Source organism: Bidens hawaiensis, unplaced genomic scaffold (assembly GCF_021521415.1).
Source record: "Bidens hawaiensis isolate Kalapana, Puna unplaced genomic scaffold, B.hawaiensis_p1.1 tig00007607_1, whole genome shotgun sequence".
In the NCBI taxonomy this organism is placed as follows: Eukaryota; Viridiplantae; Streptophyta; class Magnoliopsida; order Asterales; family Asteraceae; genus Bidens; species Bidens hawaiensis.
The window spans coordinates 142,831-156,273 of NW_027491529.1; the positions used below are offsets into that span (position 1 = coordinate 142,831).

The 13,443-nt window shown below is 45.0% G+C and overlaps 1 protein-coding gene across 1 annotated transcript; it reads left to right on the top strand.

Annotated features, from left to right (window-relative positions):
• Positions 1 to 746: 746 nt before the first annotated feature.
• Positions 747 to 11,544, top strand: LOC143635579 (heat shock cognate 70 kDa protein-like). Its single transcript, XM_077103374.1, has 4 exons — positions 747 to 957; positions 1,038 to 1,122; positions 4,107 to 4,111; positions 10,247 to 11,544. The coding sequence occupies exons 1-4, from the start codon at positions 747 to 749 to the stop codon at positions 11,542 to 11,544; spliced, it is 1,599 nt and encodes a 532-aa protein (XP_076959489.1).
• Positions 11,545 to 13,443: the final 1,899 nt, after the last annotated feature.

Sequence of the window (13,443 nt, forward strand, 5' to 3'; positions counted from 1 at the left end):
AGTGCTAGTGAGGTTTGTATTTGGTAGATGTTTATAATGCTTTCTTCATAGTGATTTGTAGAGGTGTGCATGGGTCGGTTTGGAGCGGTTTTGGGTCAAATCCATAACCATAACCGTTGTGTCGGTTAATAGATAACTACAACCATAAGCGATTCATTTTGGTGGTTTCTGTTAATCGGTTTTAAAGGTCATAACGGATCAGTTATGGGTTGGTTAACCGTGACCAAAACAATATAATAACAAATATTAAAATAACATGACGTAATCCAACAAGATTAGATAGAAACCAAGCAATCAATCATACATTTACGGTAGTTTTATTACAATAAAAAATCAATATATAAACAATTAGTTGAATATTGCAATTTGATTAAAAATAAAATTTTAGGGATACGAATCATCAATGTATATAAAGTTTGGGATGGGATTACTCAACCGAGTAAATCTCGTTCGTGTTATATATCCAAAAGCATTCTTGATATAGTTTCCTTCCTTTGGCAACAGCATCAAACCCCCGTATCTAATTCTAATATATTTAATATCCCCTCCCTATTTCATCATCGTTTTGCTTCAAATTTAGTTTGATAAACCACCGTGTTGATTCAGTTGTTCGTCTGCATATAGTTAAGGTACCACTTGAAAACTTATTATTCACATACAATTTTAAAACCTAAATGGAACAATTATTCATTCTTGTTGATTTATTAAGATGACTAAATAACATATTCTTGTACGTGTGTATGAAGATGACCAGGAGAACTGCAATCGGTATTGATCTTGGAACAACATATTCATGTGTGGCAGCCTGGTTTGATGAGCACAACCGTGTTGAGATCATTCCTAATCTACAAGGTAACAGAATCACTCCTTCATGTGTTGCTTGGGATGAAGCGCAACTTCTAGTAGGCGAGGCTGCAAAAAATCAAAGCACCAGAAATCCTAAAAACACTGTTTTTGGTATGTTGGTTTTTTATCAAATCATAAATTCATTTGATCATCTTTTATGTTCTATGTTATTTTTAAATAAAAATTTGCAGATTTTAAATGCTTAATGGGAGCCAAATTCAATGATGGCGTAGTGAGAAAAGATATTGAAACCAGACATTTTAAGGTGATTGAAGGGTCTGCGGGTGAAGAAACACTAACCGGACCCACGACAGATTACGGGTAACCTGGGGGTTAGATAGATGTTTCCCACGAGGGGTTAGACCCGGCAAAGATGGTTCTTCTGATAACCTGCAAAACAGACACCGTGAGCTTGTCACTGAGAAGGGGGGGGGGTTCCTCCTTGTGACCACCCTCCGGCGTGAGAATCAGACTAGATTACTCTTTAAATATAAAAGTATATTAAGAGATTGCTAGAGCAGATATCAGGTATAATATGATGATAATGTGATAAGATATGATAAGATGAGATGGTCATACCATTTGTGGTATTTATAGCCGAAGGTAGGTTTCCAATGAGGTGTGGCCTGCTGAATAGTATTCCTGTTCTACCAACTGTGGCCTACGCACGTGCCCTGCTGTTAGTTGGTGGGTAGGCAGCGGCTGATAGTGACCAGGCCTGCTGTGTACTATTCCTTTTCCACCAACTGCCGGCTATGCACGTGGTATGACAGGAGTTGGTGAGTAGGCAGCGGCTAATAGTGACATACAGTACAGGAGCATGCTGCTCGCCATACTGTTGTCAATAAGCTGTCGTATCTTTAGTCAGATCTTTTGCCCATACCTCGTCAGGTACAGTACAGAAGATCTTCCCGTATCGTACGGACTGGCTTATTTGGGCGGGAGGGGGTGCGGGATTGTCCCCGGCTTTGCTCATTCCTTCAGGTGACACTGAGTGATTGAGAGCTAAGTGCCTTGTGCGTGTAGCCTTGCTGCGCGGGTGGCCTTCCCTGATGGCTTGTATCCGAAGCTGCGGGAACAGGCGGAGTCCTTCACCATTGGGAGGCATTTCCTGCGGGAACAGTTTGCGTACTGCGCGTAAGGACGTCACGTCTCTGAGCATGGTTGGTCCTGCGGATCCAGTTGGTTTCTGCGCAGACGTCCCTCTTCAAGGTGAGTCTTGCGGGTCCAACTGGGCTCTGCTGGGACCTACCTCTTCAAGTCCCCCCAGTCCAATGTTCTTCTCATGAGTGTTTAATAAAGTGAGGTGAACTTTTGGACTTAAGCAAAGGGTTTTGGAAAGGGTTTTTTAAGGTTTTCCATGGGGATTCTTCCCGCGGAAGTCCTTGTCACTTGCAGAAATTCCCGAGTTTCCTGCTTGATCTTTGGGTATGATGCGGGTAGGTCTGTAACCTCCTCGCAAGTCAGGAGCGTTGAGTCCCACTTGTGTGGATTCTCCATGAGGTTTTGGTAGTTTTGAACATAGTGATCAATTATGTTAAAACCACCAATTCCATCCTGGAGCTTCAAACAACGTAGTTCTCGACGTTCCCGCTATGCGGGGATGTTATTTCCGTTTCCGCAAGCATTGCCCAGAAGATCCTTCTTGGTTTCAATTCTTAGTGGAGCGCTAGGTATGTGAAGGGTTTTGCCTTAACACTGTACCCGCGCTCGTCTTACGGTTACTTTACTTCCAAGGTATTCCTGGTGTCAATTCCCTGCGGGTGCTAGGTATGTGAAGGGTTTTGCCTTAACACTGTACCCGCACCCGTCTTATAGTTACTTGGTTGCCGAGGTATACTTGGCTTCAATTCCCTGCGGGTGCTAGGTATGTGAAGGGTTTTGCCTTAACACTGTACCCGCATCCGTCTTACGGTTACTTGGTTGCCAAGGTAAGGGGTATTTTCCCGCTTACTTTTGAATCTTTTTGAATTTTGAAATTCGAAGAGTTGGTGAAAGGATAAGAACAGTCCAAACGTCTGAAACGTCGTGCGACGGTTTCTTCTGACTGTGTCAGGACGTGCAGGAAGTTATGGTGACGTGACACTACCTGGTCATCACAGACGCTTTTTCAGGCGCGTGGGCGCGATTTTTCGGGCGCGTGGCCGCGAAATTAATGGTACGCGTCCTTTCAACAGCTGTTGCCAGCTTGCTTTTTGCCACGTGTCATAGTTTCATTGCACCTTCGATTTCTCTCTCTTCCGCATTAAATGCATCGCATTAATTGCGATTAGTATATAAAGGGGGAGAGGGTTCTTTGTAATCCACACTTTCACTCTTCATCTTTAGAACGATTTCCGGCGAATACTCATCTTTCAGTCGAGCATTCTCTTGAAATCGTTTTCTTCTTTCTTTTGCAAGATGTCTCGTGATCTCGAATCTACAGCCGATGACAAGAGTACTGCTGGCGAGTGCCAGTGTGCTCTGCCTGTCGATCTGTACCAATACGTCGTCAGGAAGTTCATGCTCGAGTCTCTCGAGCCTGAGTTTCCTGAACCCCATCAGACGGTGTACGATGCCCCCAGAGGCAAGATCGGGGTATATGATGCATTCTTTGTTTATGGGAATCTTAGGTTCCCATTGACAAAGTTTGTTTACCGTGTCCTAGAGAGGCACGGTGTGCACCTGACCGAGGTGCACCCGATGGCGATTCCCAAGATTCGGCACTTCGAGTGGGTGTGCCGGATTCTGGGCATTGAGCCCTATGTTGACCGCCTGATGACCTTCTACACTTGGAGGTGCATCCAGGGGTGGTATACATTGATAACCCGGATTAAGGGTTTGAAAATCTGCGCAACCGAGCGCAGTCTTCGCTCGTGGAAGCGGGAGTTCTTCTACATCTCCGCTCGCGCCATCCCACTTGCCATGAAATTCAAGAACGGGCAAGCACTTCCCAGCCTTCACGCCTCCAACTACGAGGAGGCGGAATGGTTTTCGAAGATATCCCGGGTCCAATCTCCGGTTTACCGGTTTGCGGAGTCAGGGATGGTGATGCTGGGGATGAGCCGGGTGTGGAAGGAGGCGGATGCGAAAAAGATCCCAATCGTCCTTGAATACGGTTCGAACTCTGTTCCTTACGGTATGCTTTGTTTCTTTTTGTTGATTTTGAATTTCTTCTAACTTCTTTCCTGTTTATTTCAGAGGGGAACGACTTGCAGTCGCTCCTGAACCCGCGGGAGGCTGACGGTCCCGCTCGGATGGGTACTCGCGCTCTAGACGAGAACGAGTTGCCCATCCTAGAACAAACGGCGGATCGGTTCGTGGAGGTCTACCCGCTAGGCCACGAGATCCTGAGCGCCAGGCGGCCAGGTAAGGCACTATACAACCCTCGACCCCTCAATGTTGAAACCTTCGCTGGAATTCCTCTAATCGTATGTTCTGATGAGGAATCCGCAGATGGTCCTCCGTTGGTGCGGAAGAAGAAGGCTGCCGGCGGGAAGGGGAAGGAGAAGGTGGCCTCCACTGCCGATCCAGTGCCTCGGTCTGATTCGGAGACCGAGAGCGAAGAGGTGGCGGGGAATCCCGGTGGTGATAAGACCACCGCTCCGGAGGCTGCGATTGTCACTTCGGGAGAGCCCAGGAAGACGACGGTGAGCGGCGCAAAGAGGCCGGCTCCATCGGGTTCGTCCCCGCCTCTCCGTACCTTTAGGCTCAAGAAAACCCGTAAGTACAAACTTCCTTTCTTTTAACTTCATAGCTTAACATCATTAACACTTATCTTCTTTACGCAGGCGTGAATGTTGACGCATTCCAAGGTGGAGCGCAGAGGAGTACCTCTCCGCCAATGACGGTAGGCTTGGTCAGCCTACCTGAGGCGACGACCCAGGCGCCTGCGCCTGCTTCCGCTGGTTCAGTTGCTCACTCCTTTGAGCCGACTGTTCCAGCTGTGATGACGTCACCGCCGGCTGTGAGTGCTATTTTTACAGCATCTTTCACCGAGCCGGCGGTTACTATTGCTGCGGATTCCGCAGCGGCGACCGCGGCGGCCGCTACCATGCCTCCTCCGTCATCGGCAACGACGGCCGATCCTTCAGGTATGCATGGGGCGTATCGCCAAACTCTGCTACCTTCCCATCTGCCTGACCTCTTGGATGGATTTCCCTTGGGTTCAGGTGATGGGTTCGGCGGCTATCGGCCTGTTATTGACCCTACAGGTGAGTAGGGTTCTTTTGGCCTATTTTATATTTTTCAATCATCTTTTCCTAATTGCTCTTTATTTTTTGCAGTGTCGGATTCCAATGAAGTGTATGTTCCACGAAGGAACATTCGCCGAGGAACAACCCTTCGCACCCCTGTGGAGTGCGTGGAGTGGGCTCGTCACGCTGCTCCTAGTGGTGCGTTGGGGGAAGCCATGGCTAGCTACCAGGAGGGTAGGCTAAGCAATGAGCTTCGGGTTCTCCTGGCCCGGATGCAGCCGCGCGTCGAGCTGCTTTGTCGTGAAAACGACAAGTTAAAAGCAGCTCGCCTTCAGGAAGTAGCTCAGGCGCGGGCTGTCCGGGAGGAGAATAGGAGGCTTTCCGCCGCGGCGGCGGAGAAGGAGAAGGCGTTCAAGGCCCTTGAAGTTGAGGTTCAGGCCCGTCTCGAGGCTCGCTCCAAGGCTGCCCAAGCTGTTAATGAACAGCTTCGGCTGGCTAAGGAGACTGCTAGGAACGCAACTGAAAGGGCCACCAAGGCTGAAGCTGTTGCTGAGCCTCTACGCCTGGAGAATGAAGAGCTTAAAGCCAAATTAGAGGCTCTCCAGCAGGCTCATGATGCCTTGGCGATGGAGGACGCTAAGAAGCTTCAAGAAATCCTGGACCAGAGGGGGGTGCTTGACCATACCGAGCGTAAGCTAAAGGGCGTCGAAGAGGCTGCGGCTAAAGATGTGTTGCTTGCCAACCTCAACAAGAGTGAAGCCGAACGCGCCCGTAACGAAGCTCAAGCTGCCCTCAAAGAAGCTCTGGTTGCCAAGGAATGGCTTCTTCAAGAAGCGTTGTCTCAGGTAAGCTTTTCATGTCTTTACGCTTTTCTTTGTAAATAGAAAAGGTTCTGATACTTGTAAATTTTCTTTTGTAGGTTGTGCATCGAGTCTTCACTGAGACGTCTTATGACGATGCTATGAGCGCAGCCCTCAACGCTTCTCACGAGGATGGGGAAAAGGCCGGTTTCCTGCTTGGTCTAGGGTTCGTTGAGAAAGGCATCCCGCCTTCCAACTTCCCTTTATTTGATGTTGATACTGAAGCTGTTTATAACCAAGCAGTGAATCAGTACGCCGCCTTCCCGCATCCGGTGGTGGAGAAGGTGAACGAAGTTGCTGCTGCTGATGATGGGCTAGCTATCCTTAAAGCTTTCCTTGAACTGCCACGCTCTACTGATGGTGCTGGTCCAAGTGGAAGTGGCCCTGAAGCCTGATCCTGAAGATCCCTTCCCACTGCTAGGATAGATTTAGCTTGTATAGATTTATTTTCTTGTAGGCGGGTAGTTACCCGGCCATTCTTGTAATGAATCATTGTGAAATATAAATCTTTGTGCGGGTAAGACCGCTATTTTCTCTGGATTCCTTGCTTTATAAACGTTATATGACTTGCATACTTTAGTTTAAATTAGCAATTTTCCAAGTGTTTAGAATAAGTTAACCTTTGAACGTGGTAGATAATAGGTTGAAGTTTTGCTTCCTCTTTCGTGATTGTGCGGGTAGGACCGTCACTTGCACTTAGTAGGATGGCTAAACTTTACCATCTGACCTGCGTGGAGGTTTTCCTCATCTTTTTTGAAATTTCTAAGTGTTTAGGATAAGTTAACCTTTGAACGTGGTAGATAATAGGTTGAAGTTTTGCTTCCTCTTTCGTGATTGTGCGGGTAGGACCGTCACTTGCACTTAGTAGGATGGCTAAACTTTACCATCTGACCTGCGTGGAGGTTTTCCTCATCTTTTTTGAAATTTCTAAGTGTTTAGGATAAGTTAACCTTTGAACGTGGTAGATAATAGGTTGAAGTTTTGCTTCCTCTTTCGTGATTGTGCGGGTAGGACCGTCACTTGCACTCAGTAGGATGGCTAAACTTTACCTATATCTGACCTGCGTGTAGGTTTTCCTCATCCTTTTGTTAGAAATTCTCTTGAATAAGTTAACCGTTCGACGCGCGGTTGTCAATAGGTTAGTGTTCAGTTTCCTCTATCATGATTCATGCGGATAGACCGGCACTTTCATTTAGTGGGATGACTGAACTTTTCCTCCTCAACTGACCTGCGTGAAGGTTTGCCGTTTTTTTGGTTTATGCGGGTTTTGCCGCCTTCCCCATGCAACGACTTTCCACGTAATTATGCGGTGAAAACCGGCATATTAGTGTTGAATAAATTAACCGTTCGACGCTCGGTTGTTAATAGGTTAGTGTTCAGTTTCCTCTATCATGATTCATGCGGATAGACCGGCACTTTCATTTAATGGGATGACTGAACTTTTCCCCTTCAACTGACCTGCGTGAAGGTTTGCCGTTTTTTGGGTTTATGCGGGTTTTGCCGCCTTCCCCATGCAACGACTTTCCACGTAATTATGCGGTGAAAACCGGCATATTCGTGTTGATAGTTCATAAAGTATAAATGTAAAATCATCAGCATCGATGTTCTAAGGAGAATCATTTCCATTAGAAGTGGCTCTTGGCCTTTTCTTTACAAATTTGGAATTGATCTACATGCAAACTGTGTAAATGAGCTCCCTTCCATGTTGTTGGGATGGGAGTGCCATCGAGCCGATACGCACCTGGTTCGGGATCTCGTTCTTTACGCAGCATGTAGTCTCCTCATTGAAGCTGGAATTTTTATTCGTGTTTTCCCCAGCTGGGGTTCTACACGCATCAGCCTGCTCAACGTTCATTGCGCCACGAGGTGCGCGAGCGTCCCATCTCTGACAAATGCTTCGACCATGTCCTTTACGTCTATGCATTCTTCGGTGTTGTGGCCTTTTGTCCTGTGAAAGTCACAGTATTTGCTCCGATCAGCATTGTGACGATGTCGGATTATTGGAGGCTTTGGCTATGGGAGCTCCTCAGTGGCGAATATCTCGGTGAGGCTTTTGGTGAGCGGCGTCCATCTGGAGTTCTGGTTCGACCGTACGTTATCCCTTCCGCCTAACCGATGTTGCAAGCCGGATGAGGTGTCAAAGTTTACCCTTGACTGCCAAATGCCTAGCTTTCGCTTTTTGTTTAATCGGGCGGTAAGGACGTTGTCTTCCCTTGTTTTCTGGGTGTAGAGGTTTGTGCTCTGAGGGAGATCTCTACCCAGTTGCTTCTCCGTTTCCGCAAAGCGTTTAGCTGCTGTCATGATGGCATCCCATGTGGATGGCATCCCATCCTTACCCATTAAGGTGCGGATGAGCTCTGGGTCGTTCGCGCCCTGAATAAAAGCAGCGCGAACAAGATCTTCACTAATGTTGCCCAGACTTAGCTTCTTCGAGTTGAAGCGAGTGATGAAGTCTAGCAAAGATTCATCTTCCTCTCGAATGCATTTGAGGATTGTCCATTGCTCCTCGGTATACTTTCTTTGCTGGCTGAAGTGTTGGCTAAACTTCTGCTGGAAGTCTGCCCAGTCGTAGATGTGGTTGACCGGTAGACGATCGAACCACGCTCTAGCAGCCCCAACAAGCGTCATTTGGAACATGTAACACCACGTAGGTTCCGTCCAACTACTGACGGTTGCCCCAGCTATGAATCTGTTCAAATGATCATCTGGGTCATATATACCATCATATGTGCCTATGCTGGACATTTGTTTGGCACTTTTTGGGGCGATTGCTTCCGCAATGTCCCTTGCAAATTTGGACGTTCCCGCATTTGCAACGTTTGGTCTGAATGTTTTGGAGAAGTCACGTAGACTTCCACCTGTGTTTTTTGGTTTGAAGGCTTCTCCAAAATGCCTTCTCGGTTGGGAGTCTGTTTCCTTACGCTTCCCTTTTGCCCTATGGCGAGGGTTCGCGTCGGAGTCGGATCCCTCAGAGTCATCGTCCAAGTATTCTTCGAATTCGTCAGCCTGTTGGACGGAACGCAAGCGTTCGTCCAACTCAGCTTGGAATTCCTTCTGACGTGCCTCCGCCCATGCCTTAACTTCATCGAGTGTTTGGCGGGGGAGCCTTGTTCGTTTCTCTAACTGGGTATCGGTGAATCCCAGTGAGCGATTATTTACTGCACTTGCCCCAGCTTGGGTAACTGGGGTAGTGTTCGTAAAATTTACTTCACTTGCCCCGGCTTGGGTAACCGGGGTAGTGTTTGTAAAAACTGTGTAGCCGGTATTCCCCCCAGTAGCTGGGGTTGTGGTTACCGGAGTTTCTTTAACCATCTTTCCAGAAGTTTGAAAAAACTGGAGAAAAATGAAGTTCTAGCTTTATGCACGGATGGCGCCAATGAAGAAACACTAACCGGACCCACGACAGATTACGGGTAACCTGGGGGTTAGATAGATGTTTCCCACGATGGGTTAGACCCGGCAAAGATGGTTCTTCTGATAACCTGCAAAACAGACACCGTGAGCTTGTCACTGAGAAGGGGGGGTTCCTCCTTGTGACCACCCTCCGGCGTGAGAATCAGACTAGATTGCTCTTTAAATATAAAAGTATATTAAGAGATTGCTAGAGCAGATATCAAGTATAATATGATGATAATGTGATAAGATATGATAAGATGAGATGGTCATACCATTTGTGGTATTTATAGCCGAAGGTAGGTTTCCAAGGAGGTGTGGCCTGCTGAATAGTATTCCTGTTCTACCAACTGTGGCCTACGCACGTGCCCTGCTGGTAGTTGGTGGGTAGGCAGTGGCTGATAGTGACCAGGCCTGCTGTGTACTATTCCTTTTCCACCAACTGCCGGCTATGCACGTGGTATGACAGGAGTTGGTGAGTAGGCAGCGGCTAATAGTGACATACAGTACAGGAGCATGCTGCTCGCCATACTGTTGTCAATAAGCTGTCGTATCTTTAGTCAGATCTTTTGCCCATACCTCGTCAGGTACAGTACAGAAGATCTTCCCGTATCGTATGGACTGGCTTATTTGGGCGGGAGTATTCCCCCTCCCGCCCTTGTGCGGGATTGTCCCCGGCTTTGCTCATTCCTTCAGGTGACACTGAGTGATTGAGAGCTAAGTGCCTTGTACGTGTAGCCTTGCTGCGCGGGTGGCCTTCCCTGATGGCTTGTATCCGAAGCTGCGGGAACAAGCGGAGTCCTTCACCATTGGGAGGCATTTCCTGCGGGAACAGCTTGCGTACTGCGCGTAAGGACGTCACGTCTCTGAGCATGGTTGGTCCTGCGGATCCAGTTGATTTCTGCGCAGACGTCCCTCTTCAAAGTGAGTCTTGCGGGTCCAACTGGGCTCTGCTGGGACCTACCTCTTCAGCGGGGAAGCCAATGATTGTATGTGAACATGAGTCGGAAGAAAAGAAGTTTTCACCAGAAGAAATATCTTCATTGATTTTAAAAAACTTGAAAGAGGCTGCTGAAGCATTCCTAGGAACAACAGTTACTGACGCGGTCATAACCCTTCCTGCATATTTTAGTGACAAGCAACGCCAGGCGACCTTGGATGCCGGTGTGTTGGCAGGCCTTAATGTAATGCGCTTGATTAATGAGCCGACATCAGCGGCAATCGCCTACGGTCTAGATAAGAGTGCTGACATTAACAGCCCTAATGAGAAGAATGTGTTGATATTTGATTTGGGTGGAGGAACCTTTGATGTTTCTCTTCTCAAGATCAGCAAGGCCGGTACCATCACTGTTAAAGCTGTGGGTGGCGATACTCATTTGGGTGGAGAAAATTTTGACCAGTTGATGGTGAATCATTGTGTTGATATCTTTAAAAAGAGAGAGAAGAAGGACATGAGCAAGAATGCAAGGGCGATGATGAGGTTGAAAATTGCTTGTGAGAAAGCAAAGAGGGATTTGTCTTCAACAACACAAACTCCTATTGAAATTGATTGCTTATATGATGGAATGGATTTCACAACAAAATTCAGCAGGGCAAAATTTGAGGAACTTAATGCTGGTTTCTTCAACATGTGTATTAAGCATGTGGAAAATTGTTTAAGAGATGGAAACATGCATAAGCGTGATGTTCATGAAGTGGTGGTTGTTGGTGGATCGACAAGGATTCCCAAAGTGCAACAAATGCTGACAGAGTTTTTTGATGGGAAGCCACTTTGCAAAAGCATTCATGCAAACGAAGCTGTCGCTTATGGTGCTGCAGTGTTAGCTGCAAACTTAAGTGGTAATGGAAACAAAAGGGTACGGGATTTGGTGCTATCAGATGTAACCCCTCTTTCTCTTGGTGTCAAGCTTAGTTTAGATCATATAATGGGTGTTGTGATCCCCAGGAACACACCCGTACCCACTGTCAAGGAGTGTGTTTATGAAACTCTCTATGGCACCCAAGTATCTGTGGTATGTGATGAATATCAGGGTGAGAAAAAATACGTCAAAGACAATATATTTCTTGACACCTTTACTCTATATGGCATTCCAGCTGCCCCTAAAGGTGTAGAAAAGCTTAAGGTTTGCTTTAGCATGGATGATAATGGTATTCTTCGTGTTTCTGTAGAAATAATGTCGACCGGTAATAAAGGAAGTATCACAATTGCTATGAGTGGAGATACATCCAAGGATGAGATAAAGAAGATGGTGAAAAAGATTAAGCAATGAGAAGATGATTAAAGATGTTTCTTTTTCATGGTATTTTCAAATTTTTATATCAACTGAATGCAAACATGTATGAATAACACAATCCAATTAATCTTTTGAAGTGTTTAATTTGCTTTTTTTTCGTTAACCTATGCATTATAAGCACGAGGAAATGCAATTGCTACCATTGATAATTTTAGCTTGTTTACAATTTTACTAAGAAATTATGACCTCATGATTTTCATAAATCCAATATAAGACATAATCAAAACAAAGTACTAATTTGTATCAAACAAAACGATCCTAACACGGCTTGTTGAAACAAACTGGAAGATTAAATAAAATTACAATGTTAGGAGTTAGGACATCATTTTACAACAGTTTTTGTGAAAATATTGAATCTAAGTTCATCAAATCCACTGGTTGTGTAGTCATTACCATGAGCTATGGTCTTTTAACATTGGTTGTAACTTGTGAGGTTCTGATTCATTTTATATGGGCAGATAAAAAACAATCTATTATGTCTTAAGTGATTAAATATCCGACCCTTAAGTTTAGGTTTTATACATTTTTGCAGTGGCGGATCTAGAAATTTTAGCCAATGAGTACAAAAAAAGGTTAACCTAGAATGAGTCTGGTTAAACTAAAATTGGTCAACCCAAGATGGGTCGGGTCAAACCAAAATAGGGCGGGTAAAAAAGTTACATTAAATTAACTATGTATAGAAATTTAAGCAACAAATTTCATTAAACATAATAAACAAAATACATATTACAATTGACCTTTACGTGATTTTATCTTTTGAAAACGGTTAGTTATAGACTCATTCATACCACCTGCAAGTGCTCTTATTTCATCATTTAAATAGTGTAGAATTATTAATCATTAAAATAATGATTCTCGGAATACGGTCTAATTATTATAATAGTCATATTAGACTCTAAATTAGCTAGAATGTATTAGAAACCTAGAACCCAAATCATCATTCCTTAAACGACATCAAAATCCCATACCTTTTGAATTTCAAGAAACACGTAAACAATAAAATCAAAACGAAACCAATAGAAATCAAAACAAGAAACCGAAATCACAAAAAAAAAATCTGATGAGATGTGAGAACCTTTTTTTAGTGCCCGACCATGTTATTTAGTCTTTTGTATTATTTCATTTTGTTATCGGTTGTATATTATGCTTTCGTTGCTTTGTTTATGTATGTTTGGGCCCGAGGCCATGTAAACAAGCTCATTAGGCCTTATGGTAATAAAGGATGGTGCATGAGACTTTCATGAGACTTGAACTATAAATAGTGCACGCTTCTCATGCACAAACAAAATTTTTTGACAAATTACCAACTCTCACTAGGACCTTATCTTCTTAACTTTGCTTTTATAGAAAATACCTCAAACACTCAACAATATCTGAGATCTTGGTTGGTTATATGTGATTTCGGCTAGCATATAACCGAGATTGATTCAGGAACACGCTGTGAGATCCGTTTTGAGGACCTGCAATTGGTATAAGAGCTTTCAGCTCTACTAGTTGAGGTTCTTGGGTCACAACCTTGGATTTTAGTCTTGTTTTAGTGTTTAACAAATGTGTGTAAGTGTACTAAGGGTTATTCAGGTTGTTTAAAGCTTCAAAATTGGCAAAATGTGTCTTTGGATGAAGATTCGTATGAAACAACGTATTTTGTGATTCTGTACTATCTATCAGGTAGACGATCGCATTCACATCTAGTATCTGAATCGCATCGCATTTGGGATTCCCAATCGCATCGCATTCAAAAACCCAATCGCATTCGAATCCAGATACCAATCACATTTCACTCAGAATCGCATTTCCCAGTCAATCACATTTTCCACCAATCGCATTCGCATTATTGTTCACGTGCGACTGTGATTCCTTGTATTTAGAATTTTT

Coding starts and splice junctions, on each gene's coding strand:
- LOC143635579 (XM_077103374.1), top strand. CDS start 747: ATGACCAGGAGAACTGCAATCGGTATTGATCTTGGAACAACATATTCA. Junction 958..1,037: donor TCCTAAAAACACTGTTTTTG/GTATGTTGGTTT, acceptor AAAAATTTGCAG/ATTTTAAATGCTTAATGGGA.